The sequence below is a fragment of the Leucopleurus acutus genome (genome assembly GCF_964270905.1).
Source record: "Leucopleurus acutus genome assembly, chromosome: 16".
Taxonomy (NCBI): domain Eukaryota; kingdom Metazoa; phylum Chordata; class Mammalia; order Artiodactyla; family Delphinidae; genus Leucopleurus; species Leucopleurus acutus.
Genome location: NC_139158.1, coordinates 63,474,764 through 63,500,649, shown reverse-complemented (window position 1 = coordinate 63,500,649; position 25,886 = coordinate 63,474,764). Strand labels below are relative to the sequence as shown.

At 41.2% G+C, this 25,886-nt stretch overlaps 1 protein-coding gene and 1 pseudogene across 2 annotated transcripts in view; both read left to right on the top strand.

Annotated features, from left to right (window-relative positions):
• The window catches only part of PIGU (phosphatidylinositol glycan anchor biosynthesis class U), a gene marked incomplete at its 5' end in the record, with an annotated part of 110,448 nt that overhangs the window by 41,057 nt on the left and 43,505 nt on the right, over positions 1-25,886 (top strand). Inside the window, one exon of the mRNA XM_082858212.1 lies at positions 16,292-16,389. Within this exon, the coding sequence (XP_082714338.1) occupies positions 16,292-16,389 (98 nt within the window). The remainder of the gene's footprint in view (positions 1-16,291; positions 16,390-25,886) is intronic.
• LOC309972593 (heat shock cognate 71 kDa protein-like) lies at positions 4,341-6,408 on the top strand (annotated as a pseudogene). Its single transcript has one exon. The product of its transcript is annotated as a heat shock cognate 71 kDa protein-like (transcript).

Genomic DNA, 25,886 nt, shown 5'->3' with positions numbered 1-25,886 from the left:
ACTGGCAGCAGAAGCTCAGGGAAGTAATCCTTGGCATAAGCCCTCCCAGAGTCCACCATTAGTTCCACCAAAGACCCTGTAGGCACCAGTGCTGGGTCGCCTCAGGCCAAACAACAAGCATGGAGGGAACTCAGCCCCACCCATCAGCAGACAGGCAGATTAAAGTTTTACTGAACTCTGCCCACCAGAGCAACACCCAGCTCTACCCACCACCAGTCCCTCCCATCGGGAAGCTTGCACAAGCCTCTTAGATAGCCTCATCCACCAGAGGGCAGACAGCAGAAGCAAGAAGAATTACAATGCTGCAGCCTGTGGAATGAAAACCACATTCACAGAAAGATAGACAAAGTGAAAAGGCCAAGGACTATGTACCAGATGAGGGAAGAAGATAACACCCCAGAAAAACAACTAGATGAAGTGGAGATAGGCAACCTTCCAGAAAAAGAGTTCAGAATAATGATAGTGGAGATGATCCAGAACCTTGGGAAAAGAATGGAGGTAAAGATCAGAAGATGCAAGAAATCTTTAAAAAAGACCTAGAAGAATTAAAGAACAGAGATGAACAATACAATAACTGAAATGAAAAATACACTAGAAGGAATCAATAGCAGAATAACTGAGGCAGAAGAACAGATAAGCAACCTGTAAGACAAAATGGTGGAAATCACTGCTATGGAACAGAATAAAGAAAAAAGACTGAAAAGAAATGAAGACAGCCTAAGAGACCTCTGGGACAACATTAAACGCAACAACATTCGCATTATAGGGGTTCCAGAAGGAGAACAGAGAGAGAAAGGACCTGAGAGAATATTTGAAGAGACTATAGTCGAAAACTTCCCTAACATGGGAAAGGAAATACCCACCCAAGTCCAGGAAGTACAGAGAGTCCCAGGCAGGATAAACCCAAGGAGAAATACGCTGAGACACGTAGTAATCAAGTTGAGAAAAATTAAAGACAAAGAAACATTATTAAAAGCAACAAGGGAAAAACGACAAGTAACATACAATGGAACTCCCATAAGGTTAACAGCTGATTTCTCAGCAGAAATTCTACAAGCCAGAAGGGAGTGGCACAATATATTTAAAGTGATGAAAGGGAAGAACCTACAAACAAGAATACTCTACCCAGCAAGGATTTCATTCAGATTTGATGGAGAAATCAAAAGCTTTACAGACAAGCAAAAGCTAAGAAAATTCACCACCAAACCAACTCTACAACAAATGCTAAAGGAACTTCTGTAAGTGGGAAACACAAGAGAAGAAAAAGGGCCTACAGAGGGCTTCCCTGGTGGCGCAGTGGTTGAGAGTCCGCCTGCCGATGCAGGGGACACGGGTTCGTGCCCTGGTCTGGGAAGATCCCACATGCCGCGGAGCAGCTGGGCCTGTGAGCCATGGCCGCTAAACCTGCGCGTCTGGAGCCTGTGCTCCACAACAGGAGAGGCCACAACAGGAGAGGCCCACGTACCGCAAAAAAAAAAAAAAAAGGGCCTACAGAAACAAACCCGAAACAATTAAGAAAATGGTAACAGGAACATACATGTCAATAATTACCTTAACTGTGAATGGATTAAATGTTCCAACCAGAAGACACAGGCTGGCTGAATGGATACAAAAACAAGACCCATATATATGCTGTCTACAAGAGACCCACTTCAGACCTAGGGACACATACAGACTGAAAGTGAGGGGATGGAAAAAGATATTCCATGCAAGTGGAAATCAAAAGAAAGCTGGAGTGGCAATACTCTTATCAGATAGAATAGACTTTAAAATAAAGAATGTTACAAGAGACAAGGAAGGATACTACATAATGATCAAGGGATCAGTCCAAGAACAAGGGCTTACCGGGTGGTGCAGTGGTTAAGAATATGCCTGCCAGTGCAGGGGACACGGGTTCAGACCCTGGTCCAGGAAGATCCCATGTGCCACAGAGCAGTGAAGCCCGTGAGCCACAACTACTAAGCCTGCACTCTATTGCCTGCGAGCCACAACTACTGAAGCTCGTGCACCTAGAGCCCATGCTCCACAACAAGAGAAGCCACTGCAGTGAGAAGCCCGTGCACTGCAAGGAAGAGTAACCCCTGCTCACTGCAGCTAGAGAAAGCCTGCATGCAGTAATGAAGACCCAACACAGCCAAAAATAAATAATAAATTTATAAAAAATATACAAGAAGAAGATATAACAATTATAAATATATATGCACCCAACACAGGAGCACCTCAATACATAAGGCAAATGCTAACAGCTATAAAAGAGGAAATCAACAGTAACACAATAGTTACTGTTGTAATTATCGTAATAGTGGGGGGCTTTAGCACTTCACTTACACCAATGGACAGATCGTTCAGACAGAAAATTAATAAGGAAACAAAAGCTTTAAATGACACAATAGACCAGATAGATTTAACTGATATTTATAGGACATTCCATCCAAAAACAGCAGATTACACTTTCTTCTCAAGTGCACATGGAACATTCTCCAGGATACATCACATCTTGGGTCACAAATCAAGCCTCAGTAAATTTAAGAAAATTGAAATCATATCAAGCATATTTTCCAACCACAACGCTATGGTTTATTAGAAATAAATTACAGGGAAAAAAACATAAAAAACACAAACACATGGAGGCTAAACAACACAGTACTCACAGTACTAAATAACCAAGAGATCACTGAAGAAATCAAAGCGGAAATAAAAAAATACCTAGAGACAAATGACAAGGAAAACACAACAATCCAAAACCTATGGGATGCAGCAAAAGCAGTTCTAAGAGGGAAGTTTATAGCAATACAATCCTACCTCAGGAAACAAGAAAAATCTCAAATAAACAATCTAACCTTACACCTAAGGGAACTAGAGAAAGAAGAACAAACAAAACCCAAAGTTAGCAGAAGGAAATAAATCATAAAGATCAGAGCAGAAATAAATGATATAGAAACAAAACAATAGCAAAGATCAATAAAACTAAAAGCTGGTTCTTTGAGAAGAGAAACAAAATTGATAAACCATTAGCCAGACTCATCAAGAAAAAGAGGGAGAGGACTCAAATCAATAAAATTAGAAATGAAAAAGGAGAAGTTACAACAGACACAGCAGAAATACAAAGGCATCCTAAGAGACGACTACAAGCAACTCTATGCCAATAAAATGGACAACCTGGAAGAAAAGGACAAATTCTTATCACCTTCCAAGACTGAATCGGGAAGAAATAGAAAATATGAACAGAACACTCACAAGTAATGAAATTGAAACTATGGTTAAAAATCTTCCAACAAACAAAAGTCCAGGACCAGATGGCTTCACAGGTGAATTCTATCAAACATTTAGAGAAGAGCTAACACCCATCCTTCTAAACTCTTCCCAAAAATTGCAGAGGAAGGAACACTCCCAAACTCATATTATGAGGCCACCATCACCCTGATACCAAAACCAGACAAAGATACTACAAAAAAAGAAAATTTCAGACCAATATCACTGATGAATATAGATGCAAAATCTTCAACAGAATACTAGCAAACAGAATCCAACAACACATTAAAAGGATCATATACCATGATCAAGTGGGATTCATCCCAGAGATTCAAGGATTCTTCAATATATGCAAGTCAATCAATGTGATATACCATATTAACAAATTGAAGAATAAAAACCATATGATCATCTCAATAGATGCAGAAAAAGCTTTTGACAAAATTCAGCATCCATTTATGATAAAAACTCTGCAGAAAGGGCATAGAGGGAACCTACCTCAGCATAATAAAGGCCTTATATGACAAACCCACTGCAAACATCATTCTCAATGATGAAAAACTGAAAGCATTTCCTCTAAGATCAGGAACAAGACAAGAATGTCCACTCTAGCCACTCTTATTCAACATAGTTTTGGAAGTCCTAGCCACAGCAATCAGAGAAGAAGAAGAAATAAGAGGAATACAAATTGGAAAAGAAGAATTAAAACTGTCACTGTTTCAGATGAAATGATACTATATGTAGACAATCCTAAAGATGCCACCAGAAAACTACTAGAGCTAATCAATGAATTTGGTAAAGCCGCAGGATACAAAATTAATGCACAGAAATCTCTTGCATTCCTATACACTAACAACGAAAGATCAAAAAGAGAAATTAAGGTAACAATCCCATTCACCGTTGCAACAGAAAGAATAAAATACCTAGGAATAAACCTACCTAAGGAGGTAAAAAACCTGTACTCAGAAAACTATAAGACACTGATGAAAGAAATCAAAGAAGACACAATCAGGTCTCATTGAACACGGCAGCAGCTTTCCAGATTGCTGTTTTCTCCTCCAGGGGACCCGGGCCTGCGCTCAGCAGCCATGTCTAAGGGACCTGCAGTTGGCATTGATCTTGCACCACCTTTTCTTGTGTGGGTACCTTCCAGCACGGAAAGGTGGAAATAATTGCCAGTGATCAGGGGAACCGAACTACCCCAAGCTATGTCGCCTTTACTGATACCAAATGATTGATTGGTGATGCTGCAAAGAACCAAGTTGCAAGAATCCCACCAACATGGGTTTTGATGCCAAACGCCTCATTGGATGAAGATTTGATGATCTGTTGTCCAGCCTGATATGAAGCATTGGCCCTTTATAGTGGTGAATGATGCAGGCAGGCCTAAGGTTCAAGTAGAATACAAGGGAGAGATAAAAAGTTTCTATCCAGAGGAGGTGTCATCCATGGTTTTGACAAAGATGAAGGGAATAGCAGAAGCCCTACCTTGGGAAGACTGTTACTAATGCTGTTGTCACAGTACCTGCCTACTTTAATGATTCTCAGCGTCAGGCTACCAAAGATGCTGGAACTATTGCTGGGCTCAATGTACTTAGAATCATCAACGAGCCAACTGCTGCTGCTGTTGCCTATGACTTAGACAAAAAGATTGGAGCAGAAAGAAATGTGCTGATCTTTGATTTAGGTGGTGGCACTTTTGATGTGTCAGTCCTCACTACTGAGGATGGAATCTTTGAGGTGAAGTCTACAGCTGGAGATACCCACTTAGGTGGAGAAGACTTTGACAACTGGATGGTCAACCATTTTATTGCAGAGTTCAAGTGCAAGCACAAGAAGGGCATCAGTGAGAACAAGAAGGCTGTCTGTTGCCTTCGTATTGCTTGTGAGCATGCTAAGTGCACTCTCTCTTCCAGCACCCAGGCCACTATTGAGATTGATTCCCTCTATGAAGGAATCAACTTCTATACCTCAATTACCTGTGCCTGATTTGAAGAACTGAATGCTGACCTGTTCCGTGGCACACTGGACCCTGTGGAGAAAGCCCTTCAGGATGCCAAGCTAGACAAGTCTCAGATCCATGATATTGTCCTGGTGGGTAGTTCAACCCGCATCCCCAAGAATCAGAAACTTCTACAGGACTTCTTCAGTGGGAAAGAACTGAATAAGAGCATCAACCCTGATGAGGCTGTTGCTTATGGTGCAGCTGTCCAGGCAGCCATTTTATCTGGAGACAAATCTGAAAATGTTCAAGACTTGCTGCTGTTGGATGTCACTCTTCTTTCCCTTGGAATTGAAACTTCTGGTGGAGTCATGACTGACCTCAAGAGCAACACCACCATTCCCACCAAGCAGACGCAGACCTTCACAACCTACTTGGACAACCAGCCCGGTATTCATTCAGGTTTATGAAGGTGAGCATGCCATGACCAAGGATAACAACCTGCTTGGCACGTTTGAACTCACAGGCGTACCTCCTGCCCCCTGTGGTGTTCCTCAGATTGAAGTCACTTTTGATATTGATGCCAATGGCATCCTCAATGTCTGCTGTGCATAAGAGCACAGGAAAAGAGAACAAGATTACCATCACTAACGACAAGGGCTGTTTGAGCAAGGAAGACATTGAATGCATGGTTCAGGAAGCAGAGAAGTACAAAGCTGAAGATGAGAAGCAGCGGGATGAGTTGTCTTCGAAGGATTCTCTTGAATCCTGTGCTTTCAACATGAAAGCTACTGTTGACAATGAGAAACTTCAAGGCAAGATTAATGATGAGGACAAACAGAAGATTCTTGATAAGTGTAATGAAATAATCACCTGGCTTGATAAGAACCAGACTGCAGAGAAAAAAGAATTTGAACATCAGCAGAAGGAGCTAGAAAAAGTCTGTAACCCCATCATTACCAAGCTGTACCAGAGCTCAGGAGGAATGCCAGGAGGAATGCCCGGGGGCTTCCCTGGTGGTGGAGCTCCTCCATCTGCTGGTGCCTCCTCTGGGCCCACCATTGAAGAGGTTGATTAAGCCAACCTAGCATAGATTTAGCATTGTTCCACAAAACATTGAAGGACCCAAATTTGTAGCAAATTCCATGGCAGTTTTAAAGTTGAGCTGCTGTAATAAACTCGGCATTCTTGATACTTGAACATGGAATATGTGCACAGGGAAAGGAAATAACACTGCACTTTACAAGCACTGTACTGTAAGTGGAAAATGCAATGTCAAATAAAATGGTATTTAAAATTGGCACCATAAAAAAAAAAGATGACACAAACAGATGGAGAGATATACCATGTTCTTGGATTGGAACAATCAATATTGTGAAAATGACTGTACTACCCAAAGCAATCTATAGATTCAGTGCAATCCCTATCAAATTACCAGTGGCAGTTTTTACAGAACTAGAACAAAAAATCTTGAAATTTGTATGGAGACACAGAAGACCTTGAATAGGCAAAGCAATCCTGAGGGAAAAAAACAGAGCTGGAGGAATCAGACTCCCTGACTTCAGACTCTACTACAAAGCTACAGTAATCAAGACAATATGGTACTGGCACAAAAACAGAAATATAGGTCAAATGGAACAGGATAGAAAGCCCAGAGATAAACCCACACACCTATGGTCAACTAATCTATGACAAAGGAGGCAAGGATATACAATGGAGAAAAGACAGTCTTTTCAATAAGTGGTGCTGGGAAAACTGGACAGCTACATGTAAAAGAATGAAATTAGAACTCCATACACCAAAATAACTCAAAATGGATTAAAGACCTAAATGTAAGACCGGACACTTATAAAACTCTTAGAGGAAAACATAGGAAGAACACTCTTTGACTTGACATAAATCACAGCAAGACCCTTTTTGATCCACCTCCTAGAGTAATGGAAATAAAAACAAAAATAAACAAATGGGACCTAATGAAGCTTAAAAGCTTTTGCATAGCAAAGGAAACTATAAAGATGAAAAGACAGCCCTCAGAATGGGAGAAAATATTTGCAAACGAAGCAACGGACAAAGGATCAATCTCCAAAATATATAAACAGCTCATGCAGCTCAATATAAAAAAAACAAGCAACCCAATCAGAAAATGGGCAGAAGAACTAAATAGACATTTCTCCAAGGAAGACATACAGATGGCCAAGAGGCACATGAAAAGCTTCTCAACATCACTAATTATTAGAGAAATGCAAATCAAAGCTACAATGAGGTATCACCTCACACCAGTTAGAATGGGCATCATCAGAAAATCTACAAACGACAAATGCTGGAGAGAGTGTGGAGAAAAGGGAACCCCCTTGCACTCTTGGTGGGAATGTAAATTGATACAGCCACTATGGAGAACAGTATGGAGGTTCCTTAAAAAACTAAAAACAGAATTACCATATGACCCAGCAATCCTACTACTGGGCATATACCCAGAGAAAAATATAATTCAAAAAGACACATGCACCCCAATATTCATTGCAGCACTATTTACAATAGGCAAGTCATGGAAGCAACTTAAATGCCCATCGACAGATGAATGGATAAAGAAGGTGTGGTACATATATACAATGGAATATTGCCATAAAAAGGAATAAAATTGGGTCATTTGTAGAGATGTAGATGGACTTACAGACTGTCATTCAGAGTGAAGTAAGTCAGAAAGAGAAAAACAAATATCGTATATTAACACATATATGTGGAACCTAGAAAAATGGTACAGATGAACCGGTTTGCAAGGCAGAAATAGAGACACAGATGTAGAGAACAAATGTATGGACACCAAGGGTGGAAAGCAGGTAGTGGGGAGTGGTGGTGGGATGAATTGGGAGATTGGGATTGACATATATACACTAATATGTATAAAATAGATAACTAATAAGAATGTGCTGTATAAAATAAAATAAATAAATAAAAGACCCCTCAGGATTGACAGGGTCTTCCTGAGCTTTCTGGTTTTTTTGTTTTTTTCCTAAATTTATCTATTTAATTTATTTATTTTTGGCTGCATTGGGTCTTCGTTGCTGCGCGTGGGCTTTCTCTAGTTACGATGAGCAGGGACTACTCTTAAGTGCGGTGCGCGGGCTTCAGTAGTTTTGGCACATGGGCTCAGTAGTTGTGACACGTGGGCCCTAGAGCGCAGGCTCTTTAGTTGTGGCTCATGGGCTTAGTTGCTCCGTGACATGTGGGATTTTTCTGGACCAGGGGGCTCAAACCCGTGTCCCCTGCATTGGCAGGTAGATTCTTAAGCACTGCGCCACCAGGGAAGCCCCTTCCTGAGCTTTCTGGAGAAAACTGGGAGAAGGTTAAAATGAGAGGTTCTCTTCCTGGAGCCCAGCCCTGGAAGAACATGGCAGAGTGATGAACCTGAGCTCTGATGAGCCCATCACTTCTATATGAGGTTCCTCTGCGATAAATGAGGCCTTACCCATGAAGAGGGTCTTAGAGGACCCAAAAGCCCAAGGACCCTAGGACGAAGCAGCCTGGGGTTTTGTCAGATCAACCCAAAACCTGCTGGTTCTAGTTACCTGTGCTGTACCCTCAGGCAAATCACACAGCCTCTAGAGCTTCAGTTTGATTCCAGAGATAAGATCTGCCTCACGGATTATTAGAGGAATAAATAAGAAACACAGAATGCTTAGCATGATTCCTTAGCAAAACCCGCTCAACAAATAGTTGCTCTGCTTATTGTGATTTTTATGGTACAGCCATAGATTGAGAATCAAGAAGGTAGCATAGTGCTGCAGTTACAGATTGGGGGCTTTGGAATGAGACTGTCAGGTTTCAAATTCTATCACCATTCACTGGTTTTGTGACCCTGAGCAAATAAAGTCTCTGTCCTTCAGTTTACTTATCTGTGAAATGGGGAAAGTAATTTTATCCGCTCCATGGAGTTACTGGAAGGACTAAATGACTTAATACATGTAAAATGCTTATAGTCGTGGCTGGAACAGAGTATGTGCTCAGAGAATTGTCATCATCATCATCACTGATGTGGATGGACTACTCTGAGAAAGACTGTGCTGTTGAAAGAACACTTGGCAAGGAGTATAGAACACTGGGCCAGGCCCTAGCCCCTCCTCCTGCCCAGTAGTCTTGCTTGCTCTCAGGCCCTAGTGCAACTTCCTCTTCTGAGTGTCCTGGGAGACCTCAGCCCTTTTGACCACATTCCTATCTGTCCTACTGCCAGTTCTGGTACAGGTCACTGTCTGTGACCCAGTCTCTGCTCATTCTACTTGAATTCCTTATCTTGAACCAGTTTCCATAGCTCCACCTCATCTACATTCCTCCTCTGTCCTGTAGCTCTGCCACCCACCCAGGCCCAAGTCACTTCAAGGTGCAGTCCCTGGAGGCAGAGTGTTACCCCAGGTCTTGCCCAGGCTTGTGGCCGCCATGCTGACACCAAAAAAGAGTTGGAAGACATATTCAAAGCTAGATTGGATAGATAATGAAATTCCCTGATACTGTAGCCAGTGCACATATACATTTGACTGATTTACTTTAGTATTCTTATGATAAGGCCAAAGACTAGAGCTTGTACAGGAAATCTAGTGACTGGGTATCTGGGCCATTCTAGCAGATAAATGGTAGATTATATCTTTTTTTGGTAAAATTCACAGTCTTCTTGGTATAGTTCCTCCTGGTTAGATGAGCAGGATGCCCTAGCTCTTGCCCAAATGAGGCTGCCACTTCAGACATTATTTGAGATGTCATGTCTAGGCTTGTAGACATGTGTTTGATTGACTGTGCAAGCTAAGCCTTCCCCGATGTGACCCCTACCTACCTGCTTGCTGAGACTTTTTAGATTATAACTTTTTTGTTGAAGTATAACACAAACAGAAAGGTGCACAAATCATTAGTGTACAATTCAATGAATTTTCACAAAATGATGAGTAACCAACACTCACATTAAGAAACAGGGATGTTACCAACATCCACAAAAGCCCCTTTTTCACCCTCTTCCAGTCACTCCTTCCAACTCTGTTTTTGCCATGTTGAGCTAATTATAGTCTCTGCCCCTCCACCCCTAGCACACCATTCTTTCCCTCGCCTTCCTGCCTGTGCACATGCTCTTCCCTTGGACTGCCGGCCTCATCTACTCATTGTTCAAAACTCAGTTGTCAGCTTCCCCTGATGCGCTCCAAATACTTCCTTTGTACTTTCCTCCCATATTTTGTCATTGTTTACTGGGAGCTCCCTGAGGACAGAGACTGTCTGAGTCACCAGTCTCCCGCACCCAGCACGGCTTGGCATAGGGCAGACACTCCAGAAATGTTGGCGTGTTGCATGGTTCATCTAAAATATCTGAAGACACCTTTTACTTTTTTCTTCCCTGACCCTGCCCCAAGCACATAGCCTCCTCCTGCCTTCCTAACCCATTCTTCTTGCCTCTTCTAGTTTTTTTTAAAAAACGTGTCAGCCCTGTCTGAGTCTCTTGTGTGCCTCCATCCTCCCCCTCACTTTTGCTCAGACTGTACATGTGCCCCATCCACACCTGCCCCAGCATCCCACACACCAGGCTCCTGACTGTTGCAGCACCACTTTTCTGCCCCCAGACCAGAGGCCTCAGCCATCCGATAGTTTACTCCATATTCTCTGTGCTGGCTCCCTACCACAAGTCCTCAGCTGCTATGCTGCAGGCTCTGTTTTATTCAAGAGTCAGGCTTATCTTGTGCTTTTCCCATGTTTCATTACTCTGTGTTTTTTGTTTCAGTTATTTTTAAAAATACCTTTATTGGAGTATAATTGCTTTAAAATGTTGTGTTAGTTTCTGCTGTACAACAAAGTGAATCAGCTATATGTATACATATATCCCCATATCCCCTCCCTCTTGAGCCTCCCTCCTGCCCTCCCTATCCCACCTGTCTAGGTTGTCACAAAGTACTCTGTGTTTTATACTTCATAAGTTTTCCTTCCTCAAGAACATTGGTTTCAACCAGAGTTATGATGGTGATCATTTCACAAGATGTACACATAGCAAAGCATTATGTGTACACCTGAAACTTATATAATGTTATGTGTCAGTTATATCTCAATTGTTAAAAAAAGAACATTGGTTTCCTACTTAGATTTTTAAAAAAGATTTCACATGTATCACTGAATGATATTCATTCATTCATTCATCATGTGTGCCAGGCACTGTGGTAGGTGCTAGAGATTCTAAGTTGAGAGGTTTATTGCTTTTGAGAAACTCACAGACAAATGGGGAGAGAGAGGAACATTAGCAAATTATTAGAAGACAGTGTCAGTATTGAATGAGAGCATTGAATGAATTAAGAAGATGGGCACTAGAATCAGCTCAGTAATCCCATTACTTAATGTGATATGTTACTTAGCCCTTCTGTTTCTGTACCTTGGTTTCTTCACCTATAGAGCTTTCACATACAGAAGATAGGCGCCTGGCACCTAGTAAGTGATCAATAAATGTTAACTATAATCTATTATTAGCTTCTCTGCTTAGGCCTCATAGAGGAAATAACATTTCACTGGTCACTGAAGGATGGGTCTCTACTAGAAGGAGGGCAGGAAAGGACAGCTAAGAATAGCCTGATAACAGACACAGAGGAATGAAAATGCATGATGTTTTCAGAAATTGGGGAATGATCCAGTGTAGCTGGAGGACAGAGGATGTGTAGGAGATGGTGAGAGATGAAGCTGGAGAAATAAGACCAAGATAGTGAAGGGTCTTGTTTGCTGCTGGAGTTTGGACATAATCTGATAGATGAAATAGAACCCTCAGAAGTCTTTAAAGAGGGGCTTGAATCAATCTAAACTGTCTTTTTTTTTTTTTTTTAGTAAAGTTTTATTCACATACAGCTTACACGTTTGTTTACATGTTGTCTGGCTGCTTTTGCACAAGGGCAGAGTAAGTAGTTTAAACTGTGTTTTAGAAGGATCCTTCCAGCACATCTGTGGAGGATGGACTGGATGGGAGGGAGGCGGGGAGACCATTGAGGAGGAGAAGGAAGGGGCTGCTGAAAACTCCTGGTGAGAAACGGAGAGAGTGAGAACTGCAGTGATGGATGTTTCAGAGGTGGGTCAACAGGGCATGGTGACTAGTGGAAGGCGTGTGAGAGTGGGAGGGGCGTTGAATAGCTGAGGTGTCTGGGGAGATGCTGATGCCACTTACTGGTAGACTAGCAGAAGGAACAGATTTTTCCTTCCTAATGATTTCATCCAAGGAAGGAAGCCTGCTTCTTCCTGATCTTGGGAGCAAGTATTCTAAAACTCACAAGTCCATTTTTTAGGTAGGAGCTGTTTCTTCTCTCTTGGACCTTGTAAATGGTTAGCTGCTCCAGACAAGTAATTACTGATCTCAGGCAATTAGGGCAGGAAGTGGCTGTGTTTATTTCACTCCCTGGTGTCTCCTGGGGGAGAGAGAGGTGAAAGTCATGTGTTTGTTTCTACCACATTTGTAAGAATGGATGGAACTGGAACATTATCCTTCCTCTGTTAACAGACACATGGGCCTCTTCTCACTCCCACCACCACCAATCTCTGTAGAAAACAGTGTTGAATTTAAAAGTTCTTTCCAGCTTTTCCCCTCTCTTTGCTGGTTTCCCCCAAAATATCGTTCAACTTTGTGGCCCAGCCAAGGAATTCTGAGTCCACCCTAGCTGTTGGGCTCCAGAATAGCACCTTTCCCACCACTGCCATCTCCCTGTCTTAGAGTTGACCTAGTTCTGGTTCGAGGTGTGTGGGGACCTCTGCTGTTAGCACAGCTTGGCTGGGCATGATCTGTCCCTGCTCAGTCATATTTACAAGTACCCTGGATACAGAACATCATGTTGACACTAACCAACGTGATGAAATAGCCCATCCCATAGAGTTCTGTCCTTGGTCTTTTACTTCCAGCTTCCTCCTTTCTCTGCCTTCCTTCCACTTTCTTTCAACCAGGAATTGTTTCTAGCTGGTGAGTTTCCTTGGTTTGAGGGATGGAGGACTCAAAGTTCTTTTCTCTCCACTTACTTTTCTATGAAGTAGTCACATTCATAACCCTCCCTCTTCCAGGGTGGCTCTTAGATGTTTCAAGTACAGATCTTCCTTGACTTATGATGGGGTTCTGTCCCAGTAAACCCCTTGTAGGTTGAAAATATCCTAAGTTAGAACTACATTGAATACACCTCACCTACTGAACATCAGAGCTTAGCTTAGCCTAGCCTACCTTAAGTGTGCCCAGAACACTTACATTAGCCTACAGTTGGGCAAAATCATCTAATACAAAGCCTATTTTATAATAAAGTGCTGAATATTTCATGTAATTTATTGAATCTGTACTAAGAGTGAAAAACAGAATAGTTATATGGGTACAGAATGGTTGTAAGTGTATCAGTTGTTTAGCCTCGTGATCGAGTGGCTGACTGCAAGCTGCGGCTGCAGCTGCCCAGCGTCACGAGAGAATATGTACTGCATACCGCTAGCTTGGGGAGAAAAATGAAAATTCAAAATTAGAAGTATGGTTCCTACGGAATGCATATTGCTTTTGCACCATCATCAAATCTAAAAATCGTTAAGTCAAACCACTGTATATACACCACTTTGGTGGGCAGAAAAGTCCTATGGAACATCTGCTTCTGTTTGTCTCGGGAGCTGGGTTGGGAGAGAGTAAAATTCCCTGGACTGTGTGGAGTGAATAATTCCTTCTTTTATGAAACACCATTGAGAAGATGTCTATTGTTTTCAGTAAAAGTTGACCCCACACTAATAAGAGTGACCATGAGCACTGTTACTTGATGAAATATTATCATTATAGATACCAGCCTTGGACCATCAATTGAACTCTACTGATTTCTGGGCCACTCTAAAATCTCTGTTGTAAACTGGGTTTCTCTAGCCTTCATTTTAGGGTACTCTGTTGTCTTAAACCATCTGAAAGGGAATAGCTACTTGTTTGGTTTTTTTTTTTAAATAGTTTTTTCTTACATCCATCTAGTTTTTTTTTAATTGTAGTTGATTTACAATGTTGTATTAGTTTCTGCTGTAGAGCAAAGTGATTCAGTTATACATATGTATATATCCTTTTTCATATTCTTTTCCATTATGGTTTACTACATGATATTGAATATAGTTCCCTGTACTATACAGTAGGACCTTGTTGTTTATCTATTTTATGTATAGTAGTTTGTGTCTGATAATCCCAAACTCCTAACTTATCCCTCTGCCACCCCCCTTTCCCCTTTGGTAACCGTAAGTTTGTTTTCTATGTCTGTGAGTTGTGTCATATTTTAGATTCCACACATAAGTGATATCATATGGTATTTGTCCTTCTCTTTCTGACTCACTTCACTTAGTATGATAATCTCTTGGTCTATCCATGTTGCTTCAAATGGCATTATTTCATTCTTTTTTATGGCTGAGTAGTATCCATTGTGTATATATGCCACATTTTCTTTATCCATTTATCTGTTGGTGGACATTTAGGTTGTTTCCATGTCTTGGCACTATTACATAGCAGCACTATTACATAGCAACACTATTGTAAATAGTGCTGCTATGAACATGGGGTGCATATATCTTTTTGAATTACAGTTTTCTCCAGATATATGCCCAAGAGTGGGATTACTGGATTATATAGCAACTCTATTTTTTAGTTTTTTAAGGAACCTACATACGGTTTTCTAGTGGCTGTACCAACTTACATTCCCACCAGTAATGTAAGAGGCTTCCCTTTTCTCCACACCCTCTCCAACATTTGTTATTTGTAGAGTCTTTAATGATGGCCCTTCTGACCAGTGTGAGGTGGTACCTCATTGTAGTTTTGATTTGCATTTCTCTAATAATTAGCAATGTTGAGCATCTTTTCATGTGCCTATTGGCCATCTGTATGTCTTCTTTGGAGAAATGTCTGTTTAGGTCTTTTGCCCATTTTTTGATTGGGTTGTTTGTTTTTTTGTTATTGAGTTGTGTGAGCTGTTCGTACAATATATTTTGGAAATTAATCCCTTGTCAGTCACATTGTTTGCAAATATTTTCTCCCAGTCCATGGGTTGTCTTTCTGTTTTGTTTATGGTTTCCTTTGCTGTGCAAAAGCTTCTAAGTTTGATTAGGTCCCGTTTGTTTATTTTTGCTTTTATTTCTATTGCCTTGGGAGACAAGATATCAGTTTTTTTCTTATGACAAAAACAAAGCATGTTTATTATAGGAAGTTTAGCAAATACAGAGAAACAATAATGAAAAATCATCCATAATTCCAACCACCCAGAGAAAAACACTGTGAAATCTGTGGCCTAGCCTTTTAGTTTAGGTGTTTTTTTTTTGGCCGCACCATGAATCTGTGGGATCTGAGTTCCCCGACCAGGGATCGAACCTGGACCCTCAGCAGTGAAAGAGCAGAGTCTTAACCACTGGACCGCCAGGGAATTCCCACCTTTTAGTTTTCCTAAAAATGTATTTATTCATTTTTTTAAAAAGGGGTTATAGTATGTATCTCTTTTATGATCTTAAATTAATAGATTGTGATAAACATCTTTCCTTGTCATTGAAAATTCTTTATAACATCATGTTTAATAATTCCACAGTGGTCCATTTTATGTAGGGAATAGGGACATTATTAATAAAAATTAATATATTTTAATTTGAAAAAATAATAAACATATGGCCTGAAGAGAGTACATAAGGAAGGGATGTTGTAAAAATAGTGATGGGGTGTTGCAACAAACAAAAGCATACGTTTCACAGCTCTGAATGACATAAGCAATAATTGTAGGCTTAATCAATTGGTAAGTTAAATAGGACATGGACGTTAACAGACTTGATTCCTTTATTCATCTTTGGGCTGAAGTTTTGTAAAATCTTTCTGGATCTGAAAATTTTACAAGAAATATACCTGTGGTATCTCAGGTTGCTAAAGGTAAGTGGTTTTGACTTCCTTGGTTTCCTTTCATCAGAAATCAAGATCCTTCCACTCCTGTGAGTTTGCTATTAGCATCTTATGCACCAGGAGATACTCGACAGGTGATTATTTGAGCAGTTATGGAAAGTTTCTTGTTTTGGGGAGTTGCTGAATCTAATCCTAATTGATGTGGCTGGATTATTCCATATATTTATTTCTTTTTACAGGTAGTGCCTTCCTCAGTGCTATCTTTCTTGCCTTAGCAACATACCAGTCTCTTTACCCACTCACCTTGTTTGTCCCAGGACTCCTCTATCTCCTCCAGGTAAGCACTTGCTGGTCAGAAGCCAACACTCAGGTGACATTTAATACATGGCCTGTTCCCTGCTTAGGGGAGAGAAGGGCAAGGCACAATAAAGGCAATAGGACTGGGTCCCCAGTTCACATTTGCTTGCTTCTACTTGAAAACACAAAGAAACTTGACTAACTTTAAACAAAGTGGACCTAATGATCATTACGTTCTAATTATACATATCATTGCAAATGTGTCAGTGCATTTCATTTTCATGTTTGTAATCGGGATCTACCAACCATCTTGCATTCTCCTTTTTTTACCTAATATTCACAGATCTTTCTCTGAGCCCATTTAACTATTTTGTGTAACCACACTCACCTCGTAAGGTTCTTGCATGGATGAAATGTAGTGGGTGCACCTCTTGCAATGTTTGGACCATACTGGGTGATAAGTAGTTTAATTGAAGAATACTAACTGCTGACATTTACCGAGAACATACTACATGTCAGTCACTATGCTGAACACTCTATAGGCATCTTCTCATTTCAACCTCAGAAGAACTTTATGGGGTAGGTCATATTATTAGCCATATAATAATCTAGTATTAGCCATATTAGACACATGAATTGCAACTGGAATGTAGGGTGGTTTAGTCACTTGCCTGAGGTCACACAGCCAGCAAGTGACTGCCAAGAGGTGAGCTTGGGTAGTCTGATGCAAGAGCCTGCTCTCTAACCTTAATGTCTTTTCTACTCAAATAAGAATACACACATCTCCTCAAGAGCAAGTAACTGCTTGCAGGTCCTGCATGGTCCAAATCCATTCTTAGAAGAGAAACATTTCTTGAAAGCGTATGGAGGGCAATGCCAGGATTCAAACCAAGAAATGTCTGCTTTCAGAACCCTTGTTCTTAATTATAAACACTGTTGCTGAAACTGAGTGTATACCTCCATTTATTGAAATAGACCATGTACTTGTCATTTTAAGTGACTTCATGTATCTTTGTGTTGATGTTGATGTACACAATGATACATGTTTAGCTTGATCTTTCTCCTATTTGGGGAATTTGAGATGTGCCCTAGTTGTCACTAATACAAATATTATAGACATTTGTTTTTAAGTTATTTCCTTAAGGTGTGTTCCTCCAACTGAATCATTGGATCCAAAGGTGTGAGAAGTTTTATAGTTCTTATGAGGCAAGACCAGAGTGTTCACCAGAAAGCGGGAGCCAATTTGCAGTGCCGCCCACCATCAGTGTCTGAAGTGAAGTGAACCACTTCCTCCCAGGTCACCAGCACTGGCTTTTCAAATTCAATTTATGATTGCTAATTTAATAGATGTACCATCATACTGTGAAGTTATTTTACTTTGATTTTCTTTTTAGATTCTTGTTGAATGCAAACATTTTCCCACGTAACAATATGCTGTTGGTATTTTCTTTCTGGCTTCATATTTACAGTTAATTCTTTAGAAAGTCTGAGCACCAAGAAGAATGCATGCAACCAAATTTTTGTGCAACTATTTATTAAATACATACTATAAAAATATATTTACTCATACACATGAACTGACCAAAAAATTTTAAACTGTTTGTTAAGCCAAATACTACCTTAAGTAAAATAGCTTTTGTTTAAAACTCAAGGAAATTTCCTCCTGACAACAATGGGCAGCACAACTGAGTCATGAAATCAAGCAGCTCAACCAGTCACTTTATTCAGTCCCTCCCTCTGCCAATATGTACTGAGCATCCCAAGTCCAGTATGCTAGACACTATGGTAGACTCTGCAGATAAAAAGCAATTGAAGGTTATGGAGCTGGGAGTGCTGCAGGAAGACTGCTCTGGCAGCAGCCTTTGTCATGGAGTGTAGTGAGGGGGAGCTGAGGTTGGGAAAGGTTAGGCCACTGTATTAGATGGAGTCAGAGTGCTTGGTCGGGGGCCCAGACCAGTGTCAGGGAAAATGGAGAGATGAGGGACTAGATGCAGAATTCTAGGGAGTAGAATTGGCTTTGCTGGCAGCCGTATATATGTGGTGAACAGGACTGGAAAGAGTGAGATGAACTTCAGGACCCATTTATGTAAAAATTTCAATCCCAGCCCATACTATATTTACATATTCTTATATAAGTATATGAAGTGGCCTTGAAAGGCAGTAGGGCCTTGTGAGTCATGGTAGTGTATTTGGAAAGTCAATCCAGTCACATCCAGGAAATAAACCCACTTGTTTAAATATGAGGGAGGGAACAGAAGAGGAAATTATCTTTAGGTGTGAGCTTCTCACAGAGACCCATAGGCTCCGAGGAGAGAAACTAGAACTAATGGGTGGGAACTATAAGGAGTCCAGTATGAGGCGGTCCTGGGATAGCATAGGGTGCCTCAAGTGAGGTGAGTTCCCTGTGGGTCAGAGTGTTTAGGCCACATACCGAATTGCCACATATTGGGGAGTTGTAGCAAAGCTGTGAGCATCAGCATGGGTAGCTAGACCTGATAGTCTTAAAATTCCTTTCATTCCCCAAATTGAATTGGATTTGATAACCACAAGGAAGTGATACGTCTGCTCTTGCCGTTGTATTTTTCTCAGAGTTTTCCGAGCCCTCTGTAGGCATATACATCCCTCTAGGAAAGGTTATGTAATGTACATAAGAGCACAGGCTTGACTGGGACATCTTAAGATGGAAAGCAAAGTAGTCTTAAAGACTAATGGTACTATATCAAAAGAACAATGGAACCAGCCCAAAGGGACTTCTACTAGCTAAATTTAGTATATTCTGAGCATCAAAAGAATAATTACTGCAAGTAATTGTAAAACACCGAGTAAATAAGAGTCTGTGTGTCCATAGTGATGCTCAGAAAAGGGGCAAGGAGAGAAAAAATGCATATGCCATCATTAGATATGGCTATTTTTATCAATTTCTTGCTCTGAAAATCAATACTTAAATGGAAAGAACTAAGCAGTTACCCTTTCTTTTTATTTATTTATTTTTTAAATTTTATTTATTTATTTGGTTGTGCCGGGTCTTAGTTGCTGCAGGCGGGCTCCTTAGTTGTGGCACACGGGCTCGTTAGTTGTGGCATGCGAACTCTTAGTGATGGCATGCATGTGGAATCTAGTTCCCTGGCCAGGGATCGAACCTGGGCCCCCTGCATTGGGAGCGCTGAGTCTTAACCGCTGAGCCACTAGGGAAGTCCCATACCCTTTCTTTTTCAAAGGAGCTATAATTCTTCCCTAGCTAATGAAGGAAAGTTCTTTACAGAAAATTTCCAGCTTATAACTGTAGAAGGAAGGATAGAATAGTAAATCATCAGTGAAATTATTAAATCTAGCAAAGATCATCATTGGACGCTAAAGTCATTAGATGAAAGATTTTTGGAGAACAGAATATTTGCATTTGCATGGTGCCAAAATAGTACCCCCCTCCCACCTCTAAATTATTTGCTAATAGCAACGGGAAAAGTAAATCTTTACAAAGGAGTGCTCTGGCAGTCACCACCGTAACCAGGTAATCTAGCTCAGCATCACTTACGGTGGAACGGCCTGACATGATATGCTTCATGATGTGCTGCAGTGCAAAGTACACAACATCAGCTCCAAAGTATTTTTACCCAGAATGTTAACCTTCATTAAGCCTTTAGATCTGACTTCTGGTTTTTAGGAAGTACAAGAGCAGAAGAACAAGTTAAATGATACTATTAGGAAATAAATAACCAAAATATAGGACAATCTATAAGACAGCTGGTCTGCTTCTCTTCAAAAAATCAATGTCATACAAAAGAAAAAGTGAGGGGACTGTTCTAGATTAAAGAGACAGTAACTGACTGGAATGGGTGAGTCTTGACTGGATTCTGGTTTGGAAAAAACAGTTATAAAGGATGTTCGGGGGTACTCAGAATTTTTTTTTTTTTTTTTTTTGCGGTACGCGGGTCTCTCACCGCCGCAGCCCCTCCTGCTGCGGAGCTCAGGCTCCAGACGCGCAGGCTCAGCGGCCACGGCCCACGGGCCCAGCCACTCCACAGTACGTGGGATCCTCCCGGACTGGGGCATGAACCCGCGCCCCCCGCATCAGCAGGCGGACTCCCAACCACTGCGCCACCAGGGAAGCCCGGGTACTCAGAATATTTTGAAGATAGATTAGATATTAGATGATGATAGGAAATTGTTAACTTCTTCGATGTGATAATAGTATTATGGTATATAGGAGTATGTCCTTATTTTTAGGAGCTGTATGCAGAAGTCTTTGGGGGAGAAGTGTCATGATGTGTAGAAAATTCATACACACAGAAAAGTTCATATATGGCAATGTGTTATGGTTTCATCTAGATGACAGACATATGGTTGATTATTGTATTATTTTTTCAACTTTTCTGTGTGTTTGAAAATTTTACAATGAAAAGGAGAGACATTAGAATACAGGCCCTGAAGCTGTCTTGGCTTGGATTCTGCTTAGCTCCGTGACCCTGGGAAGTGATTACTTAACTTCTCTGTGCCTCAGTTTCCTCATCTGTAAAATGGAGATAATGCAGTAGTAGCTACTGCAAAGGGTTAATACATGTCAAGTATTTAGAACAGTATGATACAAATTCAGTAGATATTAGTTATGGTTATTAGTATTCAAATGTTCATAGAAAGGACATGGTTACCAGCGGGGAGATACGTGGGGTGATAGGGGGAAGAGAAAATAATTCATTTTCTAGAGTCAAAGGAACTGTAAACATTAGTTTGTACTTGCCCCTTTGACGCTACAAATCTGCCTCCATTCTGCTGGTACTATTTCTAGAGGGTACAAAAGGCAGGTGGTAGACAAGCTTACGTCTGATCAGTGCCAAAGGCAAAGCTGTTTTTCTCTTCCCTACATGAGACACAGAAAGGCTTCATGATGAAAGGCGGGATGCTGCATCTGGCTCCCTGGTGAGTCACTTCTGAGAATGGTAGTTTGAGCCCATCTGGTCCCTTCCCCCAGCTTTACTCTTCCTCTGACCTTGGCTTACAGCCTAGTTTCCAAATTAGAGAGAAGCTTAAAATGTTATGATCTGATAGCATGCAGAATACAATAGCCCTAAAGTGCACAGGACCAAGAGGCTACAGTGAAGGATATGCCAAGTGCACAGGACCTCAAGGCTGAAGCTCTGAAGCTGGCAGAGGGAGGTTCATGCAGTCAGGGAAGTTTCTAGTCCTCTCCTTCCTTTTGCTTGGGATTCCTTAGATGGCTTGAGGTCCTTATTTTCTTTGAAAGAACAGAAACCTGGGTGAAATAACTTTGTGAGTCTTCTTATGGTTTTTGCTTTAATCTAATCTGACCTCTTATCTTTGAATTGAAAAAGTTAATTCTGTGATTTCTATATTTCTGGAGCTTGGAGCAGGTCACATGATACTAGCTTGCACTAAAGAAGCCAAACCCAACCAGGTCTTTCTTGCCAACTGGGCCCTTCCCCAGGCTTTCTTTGGGGCCTTATTTAGAATTTTCACATCTTACTCCTTCTTTCCCCAGCAACGTTTTGTTAGCTCTTCTGCTTCCAGGAGGGGGCCAAAGCAGAGGTGGCAATGCTCTTACCTTCCTTTCTTTTTATTTATTTATTTTATTATTTATTTCTGGCTGCATCGGGTCTCAGTTGTGGCGCACAGCCTCTTGTTGCAGCACGCAGGCTTCTCTCTAGTTGTGGCTTTTGGGCTCCAGAGCACGTGGGCTCTGTAGTTGCGATGTGGGGACTCTCTAGTTGTGGCACACGGGGTAAGTTGCCCCACCAGGGATCGAACCTGAGTCCCCTGCATTGGAAGATGGATTCTTAACCACTGCACCACCAGGGAAGTCCCCCTTTCTTTTTAGAACAGGTAAAAATGAGGGTAAGGGGTTGATCATGCATTTGCAATAAACTTTTTACCAGTTTTATTGCCTCTGGTATGCCTAAATCATGTAAAATATATCTCCTGGGTCTCATTCTGATATTCTAAGAGTTTAGATATAAAAACTTTTGTTAGATTTCAACTCTCTTCGAGAGTTTTTTCTGATAACTGACTTTTTCATTTTTGCACCATGTCCTAGAAAGAAAATTGTTTCTATTTAGAAAATGCTTCTCTCAACTTTAGAGAGTTGGTGGGGGAGGGAGATAATTATACATTTCTCCTCTTCCTTATTATAGTTTGACTTTTTCTGAAGCAATCTGAGAATTTTCTTGCTTCTCTAAATATTTTTATGTGTTAACAACAATGTGACTTCTGGGATACAACTACATACTGGTTTAATTTTTCAGGTTGAGTGTGCACATAGCCCGTGGACCACATCTGTCCCACAGATGTGTTTATGTAACCTAAGTGTTTATTAGTTGTCAATATTTTTAAAATTCATGTTAAAAATTTATATTTCTGGCTTCTTTTGAAAAATTGGAAGGTCTGTCTCCTTTAGTTTACTGCAATCCCTATGCTTCATCTCAATCACACTTCACTCATTTGTTACCTGCCTGGCTCCTTTAGGTATTTGAGAGAGAGAGAGAGAGAGAGTGTGTGTGTGTGTGTGTGTGTGTGTGTGTGACTGTGTCTGTGTTTATATCCACTAAAAGATCTAGAAACAATGACCAACCCAGTATCAGTGATTACCCTTGGAGCTCAGATTGTAATCTTACTATTTTTACCCATTAAAAGAAACTAGGGTTTCTTAGAGAAATGGCTGATTCTATCTTTAGGTCAGGAAATGTACAGGATGATCCTGTAACGTTGTGATACCAGATAACGAGGAAACTATCAAAGACTCCTGTGGAATCTAAAAAACGGTACAAATGAATGTATATGCAAAACAGAAACAGGCTCCCAGATATAGAAAACAAACTTGTGGTTACCAAAGGGAAGAGGGAAGTGGGGAGGGACAAATTAGGGGTATGGGATTAACATGTTTTATGTGGTTTTATGTATTTTATTTTTACAGTAAAAAGTTTTAAAAAATTGATCTGAATGTTTAAGGCACCATTCTTCCTACCCTTCTACTTACATACTTTTCATTTTAAGTCAACATTTGCTATTGAGCAAAACAGGTAGGTAAAATGAATGCTCAATCTGTTCACGGGGAAATTTGCAATGTGGACCTCTAGATTAAGTTTGGCTCTAGGGTTTGTAAATAACAAGCCATCAAAGGATTGCCTGAGTTTCTCTTAAGAATTTCAGGGCCTTCCCTGGTGGCGCAGTGGTTAAGGATCTGCCTGCCAATACAGGGGACAAGGGTTCAAGCCCTGGTCCGGGAAGATCCCACATGCCGCGGAGCAGCTAAGCCCGTGCACCACAACTACTGAGCCTGCACTCTAGAGCCCATGAGCCACAGATACTGAAGCCCGTGTGCTACAACTACTGAAGCCCACGCACCTAGAGCCCGTGCTCTGCAACGAGAAGCCACTGCAAATAGAAGCCTGTGCGCTGCAATGAAGAATAGCCCCTGCTCACTGCAACTAGAGAAAGCCCGCATGCAGCAACGAAGACCCAACGCAGCCAAAAATAATAAATAAATAAAATAAAATAAAAGAATTTCAGGTGTGCCTCACTTTATGTAACAGGAGTAGTCCTAAAAGATTACTTAATCTTTAATTGAGGCAAATTTTTATAAGTAGGCTCAGTAAATATACTACATTATATTTTCAGGGCTCTGTTACCCAAAGCCAAACCTGACTCCAAGACCAGGTCTTAAAAATTATACCTAAAATTTAATACACATTTTATAATCACAAATTTGCCGGCGGTGGGGAATCATTTCCTACTCAAACAACAACAGTAACACTTCAGGTCCAATAAAGCACTGAGAACATGGCAGCAAACCAAACCTGGGAGGCTGCTAATGGGATCTGCGAAGTTTGAAAAGCCTCTCATATCTTGGGTATGTGCTTAGGAATCTACTAGAAGAACCACTTTGAACAATCTACCTGATTCATTTCTTTATGGATGTCTCACTTCCCACCTTATTTCTTTTTAAATGTCCTTAGTAGGAAGGAAAGGGGAAACAAAAACTTTTTGCTTTCAAGGGTTTTGGGGGTTTTTTGTTTGTTTGTTTCTCCCCTGGGCTATGGTTTTCTCCCTCCCTCCCTCCCTCCCTTCTATACTAGATGGCAGTATTTTTGAGGAAGAAGAGAAGATCAAGATTATCAAAGGCAGGTAGAAGTCTAGAAGGGAACTCAGAAGCTGTGTCTTCCTCTTTAAATGTATCTAGGGATGCCTCCTCTTTGTTGAATTATTTTCCATCCCCAGAAATGTACTATTTTCTTAAAACTTTGTTCTTTCAGAGCAGCATTGTCAATAGAACTTTTTGTGATGATGGATATGTTCTGTACCTGTATATTGTCAGTACGGTAGCCATGAGCCTCATGTGGTGATTGAATACTTGCAGTGTGCTAGTGAGACTGAGGAACTGAATTTTTAATGTTAATTAATTTCCATTAATTTAGATTTTTTTTTATTTCTTTTATTTATGTTTAGCTGCGTTGGGGCTTCGTTGCTGCGTGCGGGCTTTCTCTAGTTGCGGCGAGCGGGGGCTACTCTTCGTTGCGGTGTGCAGGCTTCTCGTTGCAGTGTGCAGGCTTCTCGTTGTGGTGGCTTCTCTTTGCTGTGGAGCACGGGCTCTGGGTGCGCTTCATGCGGGCTTCAGTAGTTGTGGCTCGCGGGCTCTAGAGCACAGGCTCAGTAGTTGTGGTGCACGGGCTTAGTTGCTCCGCGGCATGTGGGATCTTCCCGGACCAGGGCTCGAACCCGTGTCCCCTGCATTGACAGGGTGATTCTTAACCACTGCACCACCAGGGAAGTCCCCATTAACGTAGATTTAAATAACCACATGTGGCTAGGGGACGGCACAGTTTTTGTTGTTGTTGTTTTTAATTTTATTTTACTTTAAAATGTTTTTTTATTGTGGTAAAAGTCACATAAGACATACTATTTTAACCGTATTTAACTGTACAGTTCAGTGGCACTAAGTACATTCACATTGTTGTGCAACTCTCACCATCATCCATCTCCCGAATTTTTCACCTTTCTAAACTGAAACTCTGTCCCAATTTAACACTAACTCCCCATTCCTCCTCCCCACTACCCCACCCCCTGACATCTACCAATGTATTTTCTGACACTATGAATTTGACTCTTCTAGGTACCTCGTATAAATGGAATCAAACAGTATTTATCGGGGCTTCCCTGGTGGCGCAGTGGTTGAGAGTCCGCCTGCCGATGCAGGGGACACGGGTTCGTGCCCCGGTACGGGAGGATCCCACATGCCGCGGAGCGGCTAGGCCCGTAAGCCATGGCCGCTGAGCCTGCGCGTCCGGAGCTTGTGCTCTGCAACGGGAGAGGCCACAACAGTGAGAGGCCTGCGTACCGCAAAAAAAAAAAAAAAACCCACCTGTATTTATCTGCACTAATGTATATTGGAATGCATTTTTAAGGTTAACCTAATATATGGACAACACAGTTTTAAAGAGAAGAGTAGAGCTACACATGTGCAAGCTTAGAGAGCGGCCATAGGGTTGATCTGGTTCCATTCCCCTCATTATCTGTTAACAGTAATGTTTT